This window comes from Capra hircus (assembly GCF_001704415.2).
Source record: "Capra hircus breed San Clemente chromosome X unlocalized genomic scaffold, ASM170441v1, whole genome shotgun sequence".
NCBI lineage: Eukaryota > Metazoa > Chordata > Mammalia > Artiodactyla > Bovidae > Capra > Capra hircus.
The window spans coordinates 65,471,891-65,495,716 of NW_017189516.1; the positions used below are offsets into that span (position 1 = coordinate 65,471,891).

Here is a 23,826-nt window from a genome sequence, read left to right on the forward strand (position 1 = left end):
AGACACGACTGAGCGACTTCACTTTGACTTTTCACTTTCATGTATTGGAGAAGGAAATGGCAACCCACTCCAGTGTTCTTGCCTGGAGAACCCCAGGAACAGGGGAGCCTGGTGGGCTGCCGTCTATGGGGTTGCGCAGGGTCGGACACGACTGAAGCGACTTAGCAGCAGCAGCAGCCATCATATTTGCAGTGTGATTTGAAAAGAAATATAACTTAAATACTCTCTCCCCATAACATTTATACAATCTTGTGCAATTACTTAAATACGACAAAAATCACTTTCCTCATGTGGAAACGGAGCTGAGACTACTTGCCTCCTGTAAGTTTTGCGAAGTGTTTTAAAAACACATATCCACACTATCATAGCATTACTGTAGCTGTGTGTCTTCTCTCCCTATTTTGAGAATTTTCATAGTCTTCCTGATGCAAAAGGAGAGCAAGAAACTTGCCAAATTCGTCTAAGCTCGGATACAAAAACTGTCTCTGGGTTTAGAATCTGCATGGAGACATTTCTAATATCGTGAAAGTAAAGACAGTGACATCAAAAGGGCTGCTTCTACTCATCTTTTGTGGAAGGTATCACTGAGATTCTTGTGACTCTGCAGAAGGTCCTCCTGACCTTCTTCCTTGAACAAGGACACAATCATACAAAAAAAAAAAAAAAAAAAAGGTAAAATGAATGCTCCATAGTTTCATGGGTATATGGATCCGCTTTTGTTTCATCATGCTGCTGGATATGACTTGAGGAAAGATCTAAAATCTGAGGATTTTAAAGAAAAAATGACAGCGGGGCATCGTGTTTGATCCCCAGCGGAATGCATGAGGCAGCTGAGAGCTCTGCGGTAACAGAGGGTTGCTGGTTGGGAAGAAGCAGCCCCTCTCTGCTCACCATGCTGCGGATACGATGTTATCCGCCCTGTCGCAGCCACAGAAGGGGAAGGTCCCACAGCAGGGCTGCAGCCACGGTTTCCAAAGGGTGTTGAACACAGAGAGCTGCTGAGGGACCGGCGTGAGGGTCCCACGGTGCTGTCTCACGGCCGCTTCGATCTTCTTCACCACGGAGTCAAACAAGGCTTCGTTGTCGGGGTTGAGAGGTCTTGACTCGGAAGGGTCCCTCGAGATGTCAAAGAGCAGAGGAGGGTCGTGGTAGGTGACATCGCCTGAACACGGGCAGACTTCACTCCCGTAGCAGGCGCCCGCGCCCTCCGGGGAGAACTTGGGCGTCACGAAATGCACCTTCCACACGGTTGCACCTGGAAAACAGAGCCCCACTGGGATGCCGTCTTTGTTATTATTTTAGGATTTTTTTTTCTTTCATTAAAAATCCATAGCTAGTGGCAAGCTGCTATATAGCACAGAGAGCTCAGCTCGGGGCTCTGTGATGACCTAGGGAAAGAGGAAGGCTTAAGAGGGAGGGGAGATATGTAAACATATGGTTGATTCACTTGTTGTACAGCAGAAACTAATGTAAAATCAGAAACTAACATAAAATTACAAAGCAATCACCCTCCAATAAAATTACATCTATTTATAGCAAACGCTTTTGCTAGCAACTGAAAATCTTCTGCACAGCATCACACAGCAGGGTTGTATTTCTTCAGCTGTAAGAACGATGCCCAAGTTCACGGGCAACTTGAAGACTTTTGATCTCACCCTGAGAGCCTTGGGAGACAACAGTTACAACCTGAATGGCTGCTTTCATCACAGAAATGATCATTCAGACTTCTTTTCTATCATCTATTTATCCAACTGTCTATTCTATCATACATCTATATATCTACCTATTTCTCTGTCATCTAATTCCTCTGCTTCCCTCCCTCTTTCCTCATTCCCTCCCTTCTCTTCTCTCTCTCTCTCTCTGTCTCTCTGTCTTTCATGCCATTGCTTAGCAATTCCATTTCCAAAGGTCAGTTTCAAACAGAAAACATAACCACACCCCAGTCTCTGATCAACCAGACTTCTACGGAAGTCCTCTGCTAGGCTCTTGTGGGACAGCTACACTTTCTGAATTAAATTAGACTAAATCCCCTGGCTGAATCCTTCACCCCCCTTTTTGCTTTTCTCTCTACTTCCTGGGTGAAGCGTAAATGTGATGCCTGGAGGGACAGCAGCCATTTTGCAGCCATGCGGTCAGAAATATGAGACTGGAAGCCGACAGGACAGAAGTGGTTTAATGGGAACAGAAAAAAAAAAAAAAAAAAAACCACCAGAGGCCCCTGATAATGGCCTTGAGCACTGTATCAGTCCTCTGCTCCCAATTTCTAGATTTCTTATTAAGAAAAAAATGAATCAAATTCTATTTGTTTAAGCCTCCCTGGGAAAATTTGGGAGGCTTTTATTCCTCAGGGGCAGAGGGTGTTTTCTTTTTTTTCTTTACCACTGAACTAACTAACTGATACGTAGTCTAAAAGGAAGAGATTTTTCCTTGTTTTTATTTTACATGGAAGACTCATCCACACTGACTCAAAGAACAGATCACACCACGGAGGATGGATCATACGTGCGACCATTGACACCTTTTCAGCGAATCGCCAAATCCAGTCAAAAATCTGGAATGTCTCCGAAAGAGCTTTTTTACAGATGTGAGGAAATTGATGCCGTTTGTCTATTAATATCTGTTTGCGTGAATTTACCAGACAGTGGAACTCAGGCAATGACTCAGGAGGTGGCAGTTCGTGACTGATGTCTGGGTTCGACCAAAGACGTTAGCTTTTGTTGCGAAATATCTCTGTGTCCTCTGTTACGGGAATTCATTCTCTCTGTCTCTACCTGGCCTTCTTCCTCCCTTTCTCATACTTATGCATAACAGCTTAGGGACACACACGCACAGACATACCTCTAAAATCCTACTGTGATTTCTACCATAACGAACCGCTGTTTTTAAGTCACTTTCTGCAGGATCTAGAACAACAGTGACAAGGGGTGTTCACCGCACAGAGTGTGCCCTCCCCCAGGAGACGAAAGAGACAAGGAGGTGTCCTTGCTGTGTCCGCACGTGTCGGCCACCCTCATACTTACAGTCCTTCTGATACCACCTGGCCGTGTGCAGAGAGGCCCCGCAGTAGTGGAAGAGGAACTCGTGTTCCGAGCGGGAGACCCTGCCTTCCAAGAGCGGCATGAGGTTCCGGCCGTCAATCACTCTGGGGAGAGAAGCGGAGACGCAGAGTGTGGTGAGGGAGGCGTGGTCGAGTCTCGCGTTTTAAGTTTCACGACTAAAGAGGAGGAGGAAGAGAGAAGCGAGCTGGAAGAACAAGAAAAAGGAGCAGAAGGCAGAGGAGGAGGGGTAGGAAGGGGAGGCAGGAGGGGGGAGGAGTGGACAAGGACAAGGAAAATCCCACTGAAAACTCAACACGCATTTCCACTCATTCCACAATTTATAAACATGAAGAAGAAGTGTAACATATTACAGTTTCTAAGACAGTGGGAGAGGTGAGCTGCTGGAACTATGTCTCTGGCCCCTTGTCAGACACCATGCACGAGTCCCATGGATTAGACAATTGAGCGCTTTACACTCACAGTCAAAGCTATGGTTTTTCCAGGAGTCATGTATGGATGTGAGAGTTGGACCATAAAGAAGGCTGAGCGCCCAAGAATGGATGCTTTTGAACGGTGATGCTGGAGAAGACTGTTGAGAGTCCCTTGGACTGCAAGGAGATCCAACCAGTCCATCTTAAAGGAGATGAGTCCTGAATATTCATTGGAAGGACGGATGCAGAAACTGAAGCTCCAAGACGTTGGCCACCTCATGCAAAGAGCCAACTCACTGGAAAAGACCCTGATGCTGGGAAAGAGTGAAGGCGGGAGGAGAAGGGGACGACAGAGGATAAGAAGGTTGGATGGCATCACTGACTTAGTAGACGTGAGTTTGAGCAAGCTCCAGGAGATGGTGAAGGACAGGGAAGCCTGGCGAGCTACAGTCCATGGGGTCACAGAGTCTGACACGACTGAGCGACTGAACAACAACACTCATTTGATTCAACAGAAACCCTGCCTCAAATAGACATGTTTAGTCACTCAGTCGTGTCTCAACTCTTTGCAACCCCACGGGCTGCATCCTGCCAGGCGCCTCTGTTCTCCAATATCTCCTAGAGTTTGCTCAGATTCATGTCCATTGAGTCGCTATTTCTACTTCATTTATTCATTTCAAATCCCATAGCAAATGCAGCAAACGTCATCACATACAGATGGACACGTACCTACTTTTATTTGGGAATTCACGTAGCAAATATTTATTTAATGGTCTATACAATGCAGGGCCTCCCAGGAGGCTCAGATGGTAAAGAATCCGCCTGCAGTGCACAGACCTGGGTTCAATCCGTGGGTCCGGAAGATCCCCTGGAGGAGGGCATGACAACCCACTCCAGGATTCTTGCTTGGAGCTTCCCATGGAAGAGGAGCCTGGCGGGGCTACAGTCCATGGGGTCGCAAAGAGTCGGACACGACTCAAGTGACTAAGTATTTAGATGCTGTGAGGGATATAAAAACGAAGGAGGCTCAGCTCCCACCCCAAGGGCCACCAGAGATGAGCCTAGAAGGCAATGGCACCCCACTCCAGTACTCTTGCCTGGAAAATCCCATGGACTGCAGCCTACCAGGCTCCTCCTCACTAGGAGTCAGACACAACTGAGCGATTTCATTTTCACTTTTCACTTTCATGCGTTGGAGAAGGAAATGGCAACCCACTCCAGTACTCTTGCCTGGAAAATCCCATGGACGGAGGAGCCTGGTAGGCTGCAGTCCATGGGGTCGCTAGGAGCTGGACACAACTGAGCGACTTCACTATCACTTTTCACTTTCATGCATTGGAGAAGGAAATGGCAACCCACTCCCGCGTTCTTGCCTGGAGAATCCTAGGGACGGGGGAGTCTAGTGGGCTGCCGTCTATGGGGTCGCACAGAGTTGGACACAGCTGAAGTGACTTAGCAGCATGAGAGAGAAAGTAAGTTCATGTTCTAAGAGGAAAATGGACAAGCGATTCTACCATGAACTGTGGGGAGAAAGACGTCGTCTGGCCATCAGAGCAGAACATTGAGGGTTCAGTAACACGCTTCACACATATACAATTTTCTAATACATCTGCATAGGTGCCAAATATGTGCTTCCCTGGAGACTCAGATGGTACAGAATCTGCCTGCAAGGCGGGAGACCCAGATTCAATCCCTGGGTCAGGAAGATCCCCCTAGAGGAGGAAATGGCAACCCACTCCAGTATTCTTATCTGGAGAATCCCCATGGACAGAGGAGCCTGGCGGCCAAATATATCTCCCTCCACAAGGGGTAAGCATGCTCTGTACCTGCCCAGTGGCGGAATGCCTCCTCCGATATAAGACAGCGTCGGGAAAATGTCCATGAGGCTTGTAGGTTCGTCGATGACCTTCCCCGCCTCCAGGACTGTTGGCCACCGGAAAATTCCGGGCACCCGGATGCCTCCTTCCCATCCAGCCATGCCTCTGCCTCCTGAAAGCAAAGATGAAAAACCGAAGGGGCATTCAACCCCACGGACTCATTCTCTGTTGTATCTGAAAATCGCCACTGGCCACGCCAGTGACAAGCTGGAATTAAGATCATGGGCAGAAAATATCAATAACCTCAGATATGCAGATGACACCACCCTTATGGCAGAAAGCAAAGAGGAGCTAAAGAGCCTCTTGAGGAAAGCGAAAGAGGAGAGTGAAAAAGGCTGGCTTAAAACTCAACATACAGAAAACGCTTGGGCTCTGTTCCCAAACCCAGTTCAGTTCTGAATCTCAGCATCTCTTCAATGTCCAGTCTCCAGGCTCTGAAATCTCTTCCCTTGTAAAATATTTAATCTACAGAGCATTCCTCTCTTTTGCAACGCCATGGATGGAAGCCCACCATGTCCGTGGAATTGTCCAGGCAAGAATACTGGAGTGGGTTGCCATATCCTTCTCGCAAAGAGCTGGATATGACGAAGCCACGGAACAACAACAAACCAGTAAAATATATTCGCAGAGAGATACAAAGGACACCGAGGCCAAGTCCTTGGTTTCAAGACTCGAAAACTCCAGCTGCGGACTTCCAGGGTCTAGGTGACAAATCCAGTAACGATCATTAGAAAAGAAGCGCTTTCCTAATCTGTATATTATGCCGTCAGCTGTGCTGACGTCATGGGCTAAGAATAAGACCGTCTTTGAGACAGTCACTGAGGTCCTGTGCCCTTACTCTCAGGAATCTTTCATGAGTCAAGAAATTTTTTGTCGTAGACTCTTGGGAGTGTCCCCAAACATGCAGTCTTTCCCCATCTAGCTTCCGAAGCAAGTATAATGCACATAAAATCCCCCCAACGATCTTTGCAAATGAGTTAACACAAAGCAAAGCCAGGTGAACGCTTTCCAGGTGGCTCAGTGGGTCAGTAATCCAGCTGCCAGTGCAGGAGACCAGGGTTCAATCCCTGGGCCAGGAAGATCCCCTGGAGAAGGGAATGGCAACCTGCCGCAGTGTTCTTGCCTGGACAATCGCATGGATAGAGGAACCTTGGCGGGCATGGGGTCAACAAGGAGAGGAAGGCTCCACAGATTAAACCTCTTAGAAGCAAAGAGACTTCGGAGCGTGGGGGACTGGACGTTGCAGAGATGCTGAGACCCAAGGGTCAGAGACGACGGAAGCGAATGAGCACGCAGGCACGAAGCCAGGCGGGTCCCGCCGCCACGCCCCGCGGGGACCGCGCCCACCCGCGCGCAGCACCTTTGTAGCGCCCGTTCCAGCCGCCCAGCTGCCCGCTGCCGTCCTGCGCCTCCAGGCGGCCCCCGTTGTCCGAGGTGAAGTAGACCAGCGTGTGGTTGGCCAGGCGCTCCCGGTCCAGGGCCTCCAGGACCTTTCCTGGTGGAGGGGGAAGATGGAAGCAGTCACGTTTCACTGCGCATCGAGGGTCTTCTGGTGCGTCTCTAGCATTGCGCGTGTAACGCTGTGTGGTTCATTGTAAACACGCAACACGGTTACATGTAGCGCTAAGACTGTTACCTCCTTTCTGTTGTATAATCTGCACTAAATCACCATTGCAGACACTCGTATATATACGATATATACACTATGTGTCATATAGGTCTGCAATAGACACTATTTATAATGCGCCGTATATACGTAATCTACCATCATACATGACATACCATGTTTACCATATATGTGTAATATACCATTACACGTAATATACTATACGTACCATATCTATACATAGTATACCATACATACCATATATATGTAATCTACCATTATACATGACGTACCATGTACACCATAGATGTGTAATATACCATTACACGTAATACACCATATATATCATATATATGTAAGATACCATACATACCATATATATACGTAGTATACCATACATACCATATATACGTAATATACCATTATACATGATATACCATATATATCCAATATAACATTATACATGATATACCATATACATGTAATATACCATTATACGTAATATACCATACATACCATTATACGTAATATACCATATATACCATATATATACACGTAGTATACTATACATACCATATATACATAATATACCATTATACATGATATACCATATATATGTAATATACCATTATACGTAATATACCATACATATCATATATATACATGTAATATACCATATATACCATATATATAACCATATATAATACTACATAGTATACTATACATACCATATATACATAATATACCATTATACATGATATACCATATATATGTAATATACCATTATACGTAATATACCATGACATACCATTATACGTAATATACCATATATACCATATATATACACGTAGTATACCATATACATATATACCATATATACATAATATACCATTATATGTATATACATGATATACCATATATATATGTAATATACCATATATACCATATATACGTAATATACCATACATACCATATATAATGTACATACATACATATATACGTAAATACATATATACATGATATACCATATATACCATATATGTGTAATATACCATTATATGTAATATATCATATATACCATATATATACATAGTATACTATACATACCATATATACGTAAGATATCATTATACATGATATACCATATATGTAATATACCATTATACATTATATACATTATATGTAATATATCATACATACCATATATATGTAATATACCATTATACATAATATACCATACATACCATATATATGTAATATACCCATTACATATAATATACCATATCTACCATATATACATAATATACCATATATATGTAATATACCATATATATGATATATATTCATAATATACCATATATACAATACAGCATAAGATGATATTTTATATATGTATAATTATTTATTATATATTTATGATACCATATGACATATGTAATGGTTTATGCTAAGCATATATTTAATACAAATATATGAAGATGATTTGTAATTTATTATTAGATATTAAGTATGGTGGTGGTGGTTTAGTCTGTAAGTCGTGTCTGACTCTTTGAGACCCCATGGAGTGTAGCCCACCAGGCTCCTCTGCCCGTGGGATTTTCCAGGCAAGAATACTGGAGTGGGTAGCCATTTCCTTCTCCAGGGGATTCTCCCAACCCAGGGATCAAGCCTGGGTCTCCTGGATTGCAGGTGGATTCTTTATCATCTGAACCACCAAGGCAGCCCCCAATAAACCATATAGATGGTTTATATTAATGTGTAAATATATGTATATAACTATGCCATGTAATTTTGCTAATATTCCGAGTATTATATACTATGTTATATCTTACATATAGGGTTTCCCAGGTGACTCAGTGGTAAAGAATCCACTTGCCAATGCAGGAGGCTCAGTTCGATCCCTGGGTCGGGAAGATCCCCTGGAGCAGGGCACGGCAACTCACTCCAGTATTCTTGCCTGGAGAATCCCATGGACAGAGGAGCCTGGCGGGCCACAGTCCACGGCGTCGCAAAGAGTCGGACATGACAGAGCAGAAGGAGATATGAGACTATATAATATGTAATACATAAACGTTACGTAGTTATTCTCAGCATCAAGGTCTCATCCAGCGAGTCAGCTCTACAGCACAACGTTATTCGTCCCCCGAATGAGTTTTTCGGGAAAGTGGTTCTCTTTAAACCGGAGAACCTGTATTTCATAAATCGTGCTCTTTCCTCAGAAAACTTCACTGCACCTAGAGCCAGCTTTTCATATAATTCAGCACAACAAATACACGTCCACTTCCCAAAGCATGCAGGGGGTTGTACCTTATTTGATGCCATTCATGGAGACTCGTTTTTCCTCTAGTCTGTAAATAAGATGCTTCCAAATCAGAAGTGATCACCTACCCACCATCCAATCCATCTCTTCGACGTTGTCGCCGTACAAGCCGAATTTACTGTGCCCGACGAATTTCTCCCTGGTGACCAGAGGCGTGTGGACGTGCAGAAAGGATATGAAAAGCAGGAATGGTCCACGCTTATACCTAAGGGGGTACAGGAGGAAAAAACAGTATTGATTAAAATAGAGGAACTGCGTGTTTTGTTTTTCTTTTAAGGGAGCTAAACACATTTCTTTCCCTTTTCAATGTTCAAATTTTGCAGGACAATTAACTGTTGGGTTCCCCTGGTGGTCCAGTGGTATAAAGAAGCGTTGGTCACTCGGTTGTGCCCGACTCTTTGCGACTGCATGGACTGTAGCCCACCAGGCTCGTCTGTCCATGGGATTCTGCAGGCAAGCATACTGGAGTGGGTCGCCATGCCCTTGCTCCAGGGGATCTTCCCGACCCAGGGACCGAACTTGGTTCTCTCCGTTTGGCAGCAGGTTCTTCACCACTTAAGCGCCTCTTGGGAAGCCCACTCTTAGCAACACCGAAAACCCAGCGCAGCCCCAAATAAATCAAAACATTTTTTTAAATGCATCTATTTTTTAAAAATGAAAGAACACTCTTATTTATCTTAAAGAGAGTTCATTGTATCACAAATATCACACAGACAGGCACACACACAAAGCGCCTTTCACCAAGCGGTACCCAACTTCGCAGGAAAAAAAAAAAGTCGCAACTCTGTGACCGGGGTGAGGGTTTGGTGGGGGGGTGCGTGGGCATCCAGCCAGAAAGAGACGGCCTACCTGTCGATGAAGGCCAGTGCCTCCTTGAGCATGAGCGAGGCGAGCCTCTCCAGTCTGACCGGCTGCTGAATGATCTCGTGGTCCCGCATGAGCACGCAGTTCCAGCGGCGGGTAAAGCCGTAGCTGGAGAACCAGGACACGAAGAACACGAGGGCCAGCAGGGCGAAGGCCAGGATCACCGGCCAGGGGACCAGGAACCAGCGCGCGCAGGTGGGGACTAGCAGGAGCAGGGGGATGAGGCCCAGCACCACCGTGGACACCCAGAGCCGGACCCTCAGCTGACGGTGCAGCTCCGGAGCGTGAAACCCCTGGCAGTCGCTCAGGAGCTCGAACGGCATCCCGTAGAAGTAGTCGAAGCCGTGGTTGAGCGGGTGGTAGCAGTGGTCGTCGCGGGACGCACAGCTCAGACCCTGGTGCCACTTTCCTGGGAGCGGGGAGACGCAGAGACGTTGCCGTGGCAACAACGGCATCCGTCCCTTTCTGGGAGGGGCGTCGCCCTCAGCAGAAAGTTCCGGCGGACACGTGGATGCCAAGGGCGGATTCATCTCAACGTAAGGCAAAAACCACTGCAATATTGTAATTAGCCCCCAATTAAAATAAATAATAAAAAAAAATAAGGAAGTTACGGCAGACACCCAGGGCGGATTCATGTCAATGTATGGCAAAACCCACCACAATATTGTAATTAAGTAAAATAAAATAAACTAATATTTTATTACCAATTAAAATAAATTAATTTAATTAAAAAAAGGAAGTTACAGCAGACGTAGCATCTTCTTGTGTTCCGTGCGACTGTGGTCAGCGATGTCCAACTCGTTGCAACCCCCGTGGACTGGAGCCCCGCCAGGCTCCTCTCTGTCCATGGGGTTCTTCAGGCAAGGATCCTGGAGCAGGCTGCTGTTGCCTCCTCCAGGGGATCTTCCCAAACCGAGGGATCAAACCCGAGTCTCCTGCATTGGCAGGCGGGTTCTTTACCCCGGAGCCACCGGGGAAGCTTTTATTAACAGGGAGAAGATTCGCCATCTAGATCTATTGATCAGCCGACATCTCACTCATTACTTGGTTATGGCAGAGGTGAATTTGACCTCAGATTTAGAGGTGCCCTAGAGTGTTCCCTGAAAGATGCTTTAGAAAACTCCATTCACACCATGCTATCGAGAATTTTACAGGAATGAACTGCCTCTGTCGTTGATGAAGGATGCAAAGTCATTCCGGTTTTTTTTTTTTTTTTTTTTTGAGAACATAATAGTCTTGCAATTCACGTTGAGAATCCTAAAAGCAGTTGAGAATACCAAACAAGCAGGCTTCGCTGGGGGCTCAGACGGTAAAGAATCCACCTGCAAGGCAGAACACCCAGGTTCGATCCCTGGGTGGGGAGGATCCCCTGGAGAAGGAAATGGCAACCCAATCCAGGATTCTTGCCTGGGAGATCCCATGGACAGAGGAGCCTGGCGGGCTGCAGTGCACGGGATCTCAAAGATTCGGACACGACTGAGCGACTAACACACACAAGCAAGCAACCAGCCTCTCTCTTTAATTCTTTGCTCCCAGAGTCTCATGTTAGAGGAATCACTCATCGGACCAGAATTCTTCGGGGTAAAGTTCCTTGGGGTCATCCTGTCTCACTCATCACACCTCCCCACCATGAGGTTATAGCATGTCAGGCAACCTAAGTCAACAAAGCAAGCAGTGCCTGAATTTGATCACCACTCCAGCCTCCGGTTCTCAAGTTCAAGGGCACACCCTTAAACATTGCTACCCCTGCTATCACAGGACTAGCACCGTTTCTGCAAAGTATTCCATCTCAGGAGAAACGAACCATCAGCATACTTACTCTGCCTTCTGGAGATCCTCGGCACACTTGTTTCTCAATACCGAAGGCCCTCAAAATTGTCTCTTAAATTCCTTTCCCCCTCATGGTGTATCATCTCACAGAGGTGCCAACTACTGTGTACTCAGCCAGCCTCCCTGGGAAGGATGACCACGAGGAAAGGGATCCCAGAAAACCACGGTTTCACGGTCAAGGCCATACCTATGAGTCCCGTGCGGTAACCTCGATGCTGCAGAAGCTTGGCGAAAGTCGTCTCGTTGGGGGGCAGCCCGCCCGACCCTCCGAGCCAGACCACGTCACGATTCAGGTTGGAGGAGGATGCCATTCCTGTGTTCACAGAAGCAGACATCAGGTGAGGGCTGTGGTCTCATTATGGCAAGCCCACGGACTGCAGCCAGCCAGGCTCCTCTGTCTATGCAGGCAACAATCCTGGGAGTGAGTGGTCATGCCCTCCTCCAGGGGATCTTCCCCACCCAGGGACTGAACTCGAGTCTCCTATGTCTCCTGCACGGCCGGGTGGATTCTTTACCCACTGAGCCATCAGGGAAGCCCCCCAGTTCCAAACTAATGATGCAAAAAATAAAGAAAAAAGTTGGGATCATGACCCTCAACTTGCTTAAGTCTACATGTTGAAACTGTGATCTGGGGGGCGGGGGGGGGCAGGGTGAGGAGGAATGTGAGGCAAGGGAGAGGAGGAACTCATCGTAAGGAATCCATCATTTTCCTCTCCATTTTCTCCGCCAGACTTTCTTCTCAACTGGTCTTTCTGATGTTCAATCTCATCCCCAAAGACTGGACACATCTCCTTTCGTGAAAACCCACTTTTATTTAAAAAAAAAAAAAAATCTCTGCTAGCTTTAAGACACAAGGAGCCTCCTGGGGGGCTCTTACTACCAATTTCTGGAAAAGGGCACGTTCAAGGTCATCTGCAAGTTGCCCACCAGGGGATCAAACCATCTCACTATATGCACACCGGTCAGCAGGCTTGGTGGCCGCTGGCCAAGACACACACCCCTTTCAGATGCCCAGGCATAGCAACACAACTCCCTGTGAACTTAGATTCTTAGCGCTTCCAAGGGACCTTGGCGAGTCTGCATGGAGAGTTGCAGGAGGCCTCCCTGAAGGCCCAGTGGCTAAGACTCCATGTTTCTCCGTGCAGGGCGGGGGATGGGGGGAGTGGGGCATTGGGGTGGGGGATGGTGTTGGGGGAGGGTCACGGGTTCGACCCCTGGTCAGGGAAGATTCAGGATCCGGCTTGCTGCCACAAAGGCCTGGAGCAATCCAACGCTCAACAAATAAACACCTTTTTAAAAAAAAAAAAGAGAGAGAGAGAGCTGCAGCGGTCCATTTCCCGTGCCCCACCTGATCTGACGGGATAGCGGCCGGTCAGGAAGGCGGCCCTGCTCGGGGTACACATGGAGGCGGCCGCCAAGTGCTGGGTGAGCCTCACGCCCTCGCTGGCCAGCCGGTCGATGTTCGGCGTGCTGTGGATAGACGGAGAAGTCGGCAGGCGAGTTTCTGAATCCCTCTGCCCCACAAAGCGAGCAAGATTCAGGGGCATCCTGTCTGGGAAGTCAACCTGACTCTTGTTTCCAGTCCACCTGAAAGACGTCCTTTTTCACACATCAATCCACCGATCTACTCCATCCCTGGTGAGACACAGATGGGAACCAGAGGGCCAAGCCACGCACCGCCAGGCAAGATGACGACAGTCCAACACAGCTCATCGTCAGATATCACCAGGCGAAAAGCGAAAGTGTGTTAGCCGCTCAGTCGCGTCCGACTCTGGGCGACCACGTGGACTGCAGCCCACCAGGCTCCTCTGGCCGTGGGGTTCTCCAGGCAAGAAGACTGCAGTGGGTTGCCATTTCCTCGTCCAGAGGATCTTCCCCGCCCAGGGATGGAACCCGCGTCTCCTGCAGTGGCAGGTGGGTTGTTTACCCCTAGCGCCACTCGGGAAGTCCCCACACTAAAGCTGCGAATGAAGCCAAACGCTCTCCTGAAGTTTTGCAGCTTTGGTAAGACAAAGCCTTCTGCTGTTCTGACGGACAGCTGCTCCCTGAAGGTCATTCTCCTCCAACACAAGAGACGTGGCTGGCGGGGCACTACCATCCACAGGGACTTTCTTTCTTTTCTCCTTTTGTGTTCATTTATTGATTCACCTGATGGTTTCTTTACCTCACTGAGTTATTCCCATAGCAGCATAAATCTCCCATCCCAAGGTCATCCGCCATGAAGAGGACGATGTTGGGTCTCGAGTTCCTGGTGACGAACATTCCCTGAAGGCTCCCACAGAAGCACCACAGGGATGCTGACAGCCAGCAGCGCCTGGAAGGGGGCGGGCGGGGAAAGGAAAAAGAAAAAAAAAAAAGCTCAACCAGAAGCAACTGATGGGGAAGGAGGTGGGACGGGGGTTCAGGATGGGGAACACATGTACACCCATGGCTGATTCATGTCAATGTATGGCAAAAACCACTACAATAATGTAAAGTAATTAGCCTCCAATTAAAGTAAATAAATTAAAAAAAAAAACACCCAGAAACCATCAGTTCAATTTTGCAGGTAACTGAAAACAGGAACTGAGGCTTCCCCGGTGGCTCAGCGGTAGAGAATCCACCCACAATGTAGGATACGCTGGAAATGCGGGTTCAATCCCTCGGTCGGGAAGATCCCCCTGGAGGAGGAAATGGCAACCCACTCCAGTGTTCTGACTAGCTTCCCTGGTGGCTCAGAAGGTAAAGAATCTGCCTCCAATGCAGAAGACCCGGGTTCAATCCCTGCGTCAAAAAGAAAGATCCCCCAGAGAAGGGAATGGCAACCCACTGCAGTGTTCTTGCCTGGAGAACCCCATGGACAGAGTATCCTGGGGTGGGGGGCGGCGTGGCTACAGCCTGGAGAACCCCATGGACAGAGTATCCTGGGGTGGGGGGCCGTGGCTACAGCCTGGAGAACCCCATGGACAGAGTATCCTGGGGTGGGGGGCCGTGGCTACAGCCTGGAGAAGCCCATGGACAGAGTAGCCTGGGGTGGGGGCGTGGCTACAGCCTGGAGAAGCCCATGGACAGAGTAGCGTGGGGTGGGGGCGTGGCTACAGCCTGGAGAAGCCCATGGACAGAGTAGCGTGGGGTGGGGGCGTGGCTACAGCCTGGAGAAGCCCATGGACAGAGTAGCCTGGGGTGGGGGCGTGGCTACAGCCTGGAGAAGCCCATGGACAGAGTAGCCTGGGGTGGGGGCGTGGCTACAGCCTGGAGAAGCCCATGGACAGAGTAGCCTGGGGTGGGGGCGTGGCTACAGCCTGGAGAAGCCCATGGACAGAGTAGCCTGGGGTGGGGGCGTGGCTACAGCCTGGAGAAGCCCATGGACAGAGTAGCCTGGGGTGGGGGCGTGGCTACAGCCTGGAGAAGCCCATGGACAGAGTAGCCTGGGGTGGGGGCGTGGCTACAGCCTGGAGAAGCCCATGGACAGAGTAGCGTGGGGTGGGGGCGTGGCTACAGCCTGGAGAAGCCCATGGACAGAGTAGCCTGGGGTGGGGGGGGGGGCGTGGCTACAGCCCATGCGGTCGCAGAGTGGGACACGACAGCGGAGCCCTTATGCGGAACAGGAATTCATAGGGAGCTCCCTGGAGACTTCCCGGTTAAGATTCCAGGTTTCCCTGCCAGGGGCTGGGTTTAATCCCTGGTTGGGGAACTGAGACCCTGCAAGCTGTACCGTGTGATCAAAAGCTAAATAGGAAATAATGGTATTTCTACAGTGTCCCTGGAGCTGCCTTACTCAGAAACCACACAAAAACATTTGAGGCTATGATTTATATTAACCAGATCTGTGTGTGTGTGTGTGTGTGTGTGTGTGTGTGTGCGCACTCGTGACCCCATGGACTGTAGCCCACCAGATTCCTCTGTCCATGGGATTCTCCAGGCAAGAACACTAGAGTGGGTTGCCATGTCCTCCTCCAGGGGATCTTCCCAACCCAGGGATCGAACCCGAGTCTCACGCATCTTCTCCATTGTCAGGGAGATTCTTTAGGGCCACCTGGGAAGCCCTAAGTTCTTATAGTTTACAAATTAATTCTAAATGCATTGTGACATTAAATTCCTCATAATTTTTCAACTGCAATCGTGACAGGAGGCCTTTGAAATAAGGACACTGGTTTAAGAAAAAAGCCTAACAATTTAATTTCTTAGTATAAACAAAATGGAAAGTCAGAGGTTAAGAGCCAGCTCATCAGGCTTGATTTTCTTTCCAGCTCAACTGTTAGGTTTTAATAGACTTTATAACTTCATAACTTTGCTCTCAGCCACACAGATGGGAAAGCAGAGACTGTACTAACTTCTTGGCTCTGAGCCCGGGAAGAAATGATGAAAACCTGGATTTTCAGAGTGAACTACACGTGTGCACAGAACATAACTCTTCCTTTCCCTTCATCAGAAAAACGTGTCTGCAAAACAATTCAGGTGGGGGAGCTCGGCTGCCAAAAACAATAATAAATGCTAGGAATTCTTTTAACGTTTGAAAAATGAAATTGAACATATCTATACATGCTACTAAATTTTGGACTGTGGAATCACCCATGTGTTAGAAGCTCAGCTGTGGCCAACTCTTTGCGACCCTGTGGACTGTAGCCCCGCCAGGCTCCTCTGTCCGTGGGATTTGCCAAGCAATAATACTGGAGTGGGTTGCCATTTCCTGCTCCAGGGGAATCTTCCCGACCCAGGGATCGAACTTGTGTCTCTTACATTTCCTGCACTGGGAAGCGGATTCCACCTGGGAAGCCCCGGACCACAGACCACCCTCCTTAAAAATCCTTAAGAGTGGTCCATGACGTTCCCTGCCGCGCCGCTCCCATCTCTAAAAGGCCTTGCTCTGTGAGTTTACTCTGTGAATTCCTAAACACGCTGTCATTCCTACTAAGTTAGCACAATGCTGGTCGTGGTTTAGTTGCTAAGTCGAGTCCAACTCTTTGCGACCCCCATGGCGTGTAGCCCACCAGGCTCCTCTGTCCATAGGATTTCTCAGGCAAGAATACCGGAGCTTCCCTGATGGCTCAGACGGTAAAGCGTCTGCCTGCAATGCAGGAGACATGGGTTCAATCCCTGGGTCGGGAAGCTCCCCTAGCAAAGGAAATGGCAACCCAGACCATTATTCTTGCCTGGAGAATCCCATGGACAGAGGAGCCTGGTGAGCTACAGTCCATGGGGTTGCAGAGAGTCGGACACGACTGAGGGACTTAATTTTAATGCTGGGGTGGGTTGCCATTTCCCTCTCCAGGGATCAAGCCCTCATCTCTTGCATTGGCAGGTGGATATTTTACCGATTGAGCCGCCAGGCAAGCCCCTTAGAAAACCCTTCTATTTGACTCCACCAACCCCTACAGCACCCACCACTCTCCCCAGTGCGCGTATCACGTATAAACAGACGAAACATCCTCAGGATTGAGGAAGACTTGGACAAAGCACCCTTTTCTCTAGAGACAGACAATAACAAAGGTTTATAAGTTTTCCTGCTTACCAGCCACAGAACGGCTGTTTCATGGCGTCTTACTGTTCCCTAGAAAAGAAGCAAATAAACAATGAACTTCTGCAAAGCGGTTATTTTTCTTATAACTAGGTGGTTATGCTCCAAAGTGCGAAAGAGCCTGTTTCGTCTTTTTTTACAGCAACCCATTGAAAAGGCCCCGATCTTGGGAAAGAGTGACGGCGGGAAGAGAAGAGGACGAAAGAGGAGATGGTTGGATGGCATCGCCGACTCGAAGGACATGAGTTTGAGTAAACTCCGGGAGATGGTGATGGACAGGGAGGCCTGGCGAGCTGCGGTCCTTGGGGTCTCAGAGAGTCTCACGTGACTTGGTGATGGAACAAAAACAGCCACTGAATTCTTTACACTGACTTGCACACAAGTGATGTTGGTGCAGACAGAATATGGCGACGTCATGCACGATCCCTTCATTTGCGGGTCATTGCGATGGCACCCCACTCCAGTACTCGTGCCTGGAAAATCCCATGGACAGAGGAGCCTGGTGGGCTGCAGTCCATGGGGTCGCGAACAGTCGGACACGACTGAGCAACTTCCCTTTCACTTTTCACGTTCATGCATTGGAGAAGGAAATGGCAACCCACTCCAGTGTTCTTGCCTGGAGAATCCCAGGGACAGGGGAGCCTGGTGGGCTGCCAGCTATGGGGTCACACAGAGTCGGACACAACTGAAGCAACTTAGCAGCAGCAGCGATGGCATAGTTCCCACCCTTTATGTAGGTCCAACAACAAACACCCTTCATTCTGAGGGCACTGATCAATCACGGTGAAAGACTACAATACAATGTCTGATATGCATTTTTCAGGATTGTATTACTTGTCTTCTAGTGTCGTGAAACCCTTGAGAACGAAAAGCAATGTTCAATTAGACCACACTCTCCTGGGCTGTTGGAAGAAGGGGTTGCGTCCTCTTATGTATCTAACCCAGGAATTGTATTTTTCATGTGACTGATTTTTTTTTCTCAACATTCTAAGCCCTACATCTTTTTTTCCTCAATGACTGGGGGCAGGAGGAGAAGGGGACAACAGAGGATGAGATGGCTGGATGGCATCACTGACTCGATGGACGTGGGTTTGGGTGAACTCCGGGAGTTGGTGATGGACAGGGAGGCCTGGCGTGCTGCGATTCATGGGGTCGCAAAGAGTCGGACACGGCTGAGCGACGGAACTGAACTGAACTGAACTGAACGATGAAGTAAAGATAAACTTTCATTAAAGCATATTCTATTGCAGTTTCCTGAGGAGTGTAGAGGGGTGTTTTCTCTTTTCAAAGTAGCCTAGCTTCTTTCTGGTTTTCATTTGGAACTCTAAATTATAGGTTTCAGGGCAAGGGGGAGGACGTGGGCACAAAGATTCAGGTCTCATTTAACTATGCGTACCCAGTCGCTCAGTCGTGTCTGACTCTCTGGGACCCCACTGACTGTAGCCCACCAGCATTCTCTGTCCACGGGATTCTCCAGGCAGCAGGACTTATGTGGGTGGCCATGTCCCTCTTCAGGGCATCTTCAGACCCAACGATAGGACCCAGGTCTCCTGCATTGCAGGCAGATTCTTTACCATCCGAGCCACAGTTCAGTTTAGTTCAGTTGCTCAGTCATGTCCAACTCTTTGCGACCCCATGGACTGCAGCACGCCAGGATTCCCTGTCCATCACCAACTCCGATAGCTTACTCAGACTCATGTCCATTGAGTCGGTGATGCCATCCAACCATCTCATCCTCTGTCGTCCCCTTCTCCTCCCGCCCTCAATCTTTCCCAGCATCAGGGTCTTTTCCAATGAGTCAGCTCTTCGCATCAGGTGGCCAAAAGATTGGAGATTCAGCTTCAACATCAGTCCTTCCAAGGAACACTCAGGACTGATCTCCTTTAGGATGGACTGGTTGGATCTCCTTGCAGTCCAAGGCACTCAAGAGTCTTCTCCAACACCACAGCAGGGAAGCCCTCTAACTTACATCCTCGGTTCCATTCTAAATACTCTTCACCGGTTAATGTAACAACTTCCTCCGAGGCTCAGTCACCTTCTGAATATCACACAATAAAAAGATGAGAAAGACACCCTGTGGTTCCTAGACAAGAATGTTAAGAAAAGAACTTTCTCAAGTAACACAAGCAACAAAACCCTTCAATCTGGAGCCTCTAAAATAAAGGTCACCCACAAGCAGGCAACCGTCCAGGAAGTGTTTGTCTGAAACCTACTGTGTGCTCCCCTAGGGAGGATGGAAGATGGTTGAGCATGGTGGACAACCCATGCCTCTTGCCTTGAAAAGCGCAAGGACCAACAGCGGAGAGCTGGGGGTTATGGCGGCCAGACTCATTCCCCACAGACCAGAGTGTGGGGCAGCTGTAATTAGGGCCGTTTTACGAGAGTCCTAAGAGTGATATAGCCTGGTATCCCCCTTGCCTTGGGATGCTTTAAATCCCCACTTCAACGAGGTTCTGGCAGCTGAGCACTCACCCCACAGACCAAATGACAGGTAGTAAAGATTGATGACTCCGCCAAACAGTTTATAGGGTTTTCTCAACCCCAAGGCATCGCTACACACGGCTTCCCAGTGGGTCCTCAAAATACCTTGCCCGGCTCACCTCGAGGGGTTAATGATAGCTGCTCTGTTTTATGGGAGAGGGGCCTGGGGAATCACAGGGTTTAAAAGACTTTTCACGAGGCTGGTAAATTGAAGATCAGCTTGCAGTGTGAGGTGTCTGAGTCAGTGTTGTGGGTGTCTGTGTGCGTCTCCATTTCCTAGGGCCATCTTGCCATCTTTGACCTCCAGAAAGGATCTCCGAAGGACCGATGGTTTTGAACTCTGGTGTTGGAGGAGACCCTTGAGAGTCCCTTGGACTGCCAGAAGATCCCAACAGTGCAGTCTAAAGGAGATCAGTCCTGAATATCCATTGGAAGGGCTGATGCTGAAGCTCAAACTCCAATCCTTTGGCCACCTGATGCAAACAGCTGACTTGTTGGAAAAAACCCTGATGCGGGGAAAGATTGAGGGCAGGAGGAGAAGGGGACAGCAGAGAATGAGATGGTTGGATGGCATCACCGACTCGATGGATATCAGTTTGAACAAACTCTGGGAGTTGGTGATGGACAGGGAGGCCTGGCATGCTGCAGTCCATGGGGTCGCAAAGAGTCGGACACGACTGACTGACTGAAATGAACTGAACAGAACAGCATCAAAGACCCAGTGTATCGAAAATAAATAAGTAATTTAAAAAAAAAGAATTACAATAGGTGGTCACTGGCAACACTGCAAAGTCCTTCCTAACAGGCGAGGAATAAAATCTGTTTGTTAAATAGACAGGAAGAAAACTGTCTTTACAATTTAAGGGAATGCCTACTGCCTCAAAATACTGTGCTTATAAACTGCAGATTTTAAGAAATATCAAGAAGATCCTGTCTACCAAGAAGCTGCTCCAGCTAAGCCTATAGTCCTCACCCCACCCCACCCCCAAAGCCTGCTATTTTTTTCTAATTTTAACATAGAATGTTATTAAAGGTAGGTACATGGGCAAGAGGCAATTGGACTTCAGATCTATAAATGCATGAAGCTGACCAGCTGAAAGTGTCCATCTCTCAGTTGCGTCTGACTCTCTGCAGCCCCATGGACTGTAGCCGGCCAGAGTCCTCTGTCCATGGGATTCTCCAGGCAAGAATACTGGAGTGGGTTGCCATGCCCTCCTCCAGGAGATCTTCCCCAACCCAGGGATCGAACCCAGGTCTCCCACAGGCAGATTCTGAGCCACCAAGGAAGCCTCAAGCAGCCTGACCCATCACACAAATACAGTCTTATATAACCGTCATTCTCTTTCAGCAGTCTTTAAAGAGGTGGCCAAAGTCACGTCCTTCATTAAGAGCACCCCTGAAAAAATTACTAAACACGTCAACTCCACTACAGAAAAATAGGATTGGACACCCCGTGTCTACCCACAGGTGAGTGTGACTCAATCCACTCTGGTGAGGCCAGAAATTCTTAGAATACGTAGTACTCAGAGATTATCATTTTTCTTTTTTTTTAAGGAGCAAACCATTTGTCGAGATAACAGTATTGATGGATTGGAAGATAAATTACGCTGGGTGAAAGAAGCCAGAGAAAGTAGTATATATTGATGATCCCGTATATACACGCGTTTAAAATTGGAGAAAATGTGAAGGGCAGAGAGAGATGGAGAGAGAGAGGTGGAGAAAGAGAGAGAGAGAGACTGAGAGATGGAGAGACAGAATTGGAGAGGGAGAGAAAGAGAGACAGAGAATGTGATGAAACTAACACTCAAGTCTCTTCCCTCTCCCCTGACCAGATAAAAATATGAGCATCCCCCAGGCTAGATTAATGAAAGGTTAAACTGTTTTACTCACTTGAGACGAGCTGTTCCCCCAAGCTCCTTGCATTTGTGACTGCTGCTCCTGCAAGTCCAAATTCCTCTCCCGGCCCCGAGCTCCTGTCCTCATGATTATAATTAAACACGTCTTAAGTGCCCAGGCTGGGCTTTGCTCAAATCCGCCAATTATTTTTATATCTAAACATGACCTGTGGCGACTGCTGCGAACATAGTTATTTACAGAAGGAATCAGGCATCGGTGACTTTCAAGTGGTGTGGCTATGTAGTCCCTTAGTCATGTCCGACTCTTTGCGACCCCATGGATTATAGCCCGCTGGGGTCCTCTGTCCGTAGGGATTCTCCAGGCAAGAATACTGGAGTGGGTTGCCATTTCCTCCTCGAGGGGAATCTTCCTGACCCAGGGATCGAACCTGTGTCTCTTTCACTGGAGGCGGATTCTTTCCCACTGAGCCACCAGGGAAGCCCTTTTCGTGGTACCAAACATACACAGATAACAAAGGGGAATTCAGAAAGCTGAATCTTTTTTTTTATAAAACTTAAGCAAGGACTCCAGCCAGACGTTCAAAGCAGGGAGGAGAGCGCAGACGTGTAACAAGGAGAGCTTCAGCCTCTTCTGGTCTGCAAGCATCTTACGGACCTTTCACGGCTCTGTGGACGCTGAGTGCCCTGGGCTGCATACGTAGGTGGTGGTTTCACGGCACCCAGACCCCCTTTCTGCTAGATTCAGCCACGCATCCCTCTAGAAATGCTATCACTGCACTTATTCCTGGGCATCTCCACCCTTGCTTAAAGTCTTATTATGTTGGTGAGACAGAGGACGAGATGGTTGGATGGCATCGCCGACTCAACGGACACGAGTTTGAGCAACCTCCCGGAGTTGGTGACGGACAGGGAGTCCCGGCGTGCTGCGGTGCACGGAGTCGCAAAGAGGCAGACACGACTGAGCGACTGAACCGAACTGATGTTGGTGAGAAGCCAGGGCTTAGGGAAAGAAGAGACGGTCGTGTGAGGGTGCTTCAAAAGTCTTGACATGCTGAATCACCCAGCTTTTCATTCAGGGTCTGTTCCTTCATTCTTGTGTATTTTCTTGAAAATCTATTAATTGTTAATTGAAACTTGCATTGGTTTCCACCAGACATCCACATGAATCAGCCATAAGTTTACCGAGGTCCCCTCCCACTTGAACCCCCCCTCCCAACTCCGTCCCCATCCCACCCCTCTAGGTTGTCCCAGAGCCAGGCTCTGAGTTCCCTGAGTCATACAGCAAATTCCCATTGGCTGTCTACGTTACGCTCCCGGTGGCTCAGAGGTTAAAGCATTCTGCCTGGAATGCGGGAGACCTGGGTTCGATCCCTTACATACAGTGATGTATGTTCCATGTTACTCTCTCCGTACTTCCCACCCTCTTCTTCTGCCCCCCCACCACCCACAGTGGCCCTAAGTCTGATCTCTGTGTCTACATCGACATTGCTACCCTGCAAATAAGTTCCTCAGTACCAGCTTTATATATATATACATATATATAAATATATATGCCACAGATATGCATTAGTTTATGATAACTGTCTTTCTCTTTCCGACTTACTTTACTCTGTATAATAAGCTCTAGGTTCATCCATCTCATTAGGACTGACTCAAATGCGTCCCTGGTCATGGCTGAGCAATATTCCACTGTATATATGGACCACAGTTTCTTTATCCATTCACTTTTCGAGGGACATCTAGGCTGCTTCCATGCCCTAGCTATCGTAAACAGAGCCTTCAGTCTTCTGTATTTTTCACCCTGAGGTAGACGTTCCTTTTATTTTAATATTGATGTTTTGTTTTTCGACTGCTGGGGAGAAAGGTTGTGTCTGGTGATGAAGATTAGATTTGAGTCCCTTCCTGGGAAAGATGGGCTTTCCCTTGTGGCTCAGCTGGTAAAGAATCCGCCTGCGATGCACGAAACCTGGCTTCCATCCCTGGGTCGGGAAGATCCCCTGGAGAAGGGAACGGCTACCCACTCCAG

At 48.1% G+C, this 23,826-nt stretch overlaps 1 protein-coding gene across 1 annotated transcript; it reads right to left on the minus strand.

Moving 5' to 3' along the window:
* Positions 1-141: 141 nt before the first annotated feature.
* Positions 142-21,914, minus strand: LOC102176870 (arylsulfatase H). Its single transcript, XM_018044053.1, has 11 exons — positions 21,835-21,914; positions 17,458-17,496; positions 14,131-14,280; positions 13,315-13,436; positions 12,154-12,279; positions 10,122-10,545; positions 9,341-9,477; positions 6,707-6,841; positions 5,296-5,458; positions 3,021-3,142; positions 142-1,255 (listed from the first exon to the last, which is right to left on the minus strand). The coding sequence occupies exons 2-11, from the start codon at positions 17,478-17,480 to the stop codon at positions 888-890; spliced, it is 1,770 nt and encodes a 589-aa protein (XP_017899542.1). The 5' UTR covers positions 17,481-17,496; positions 21,835-21,914; the 3' UTR covers positions 142-887.
* Positions 21,915-23,826: the final 1,912 nt, after the last annotated feature.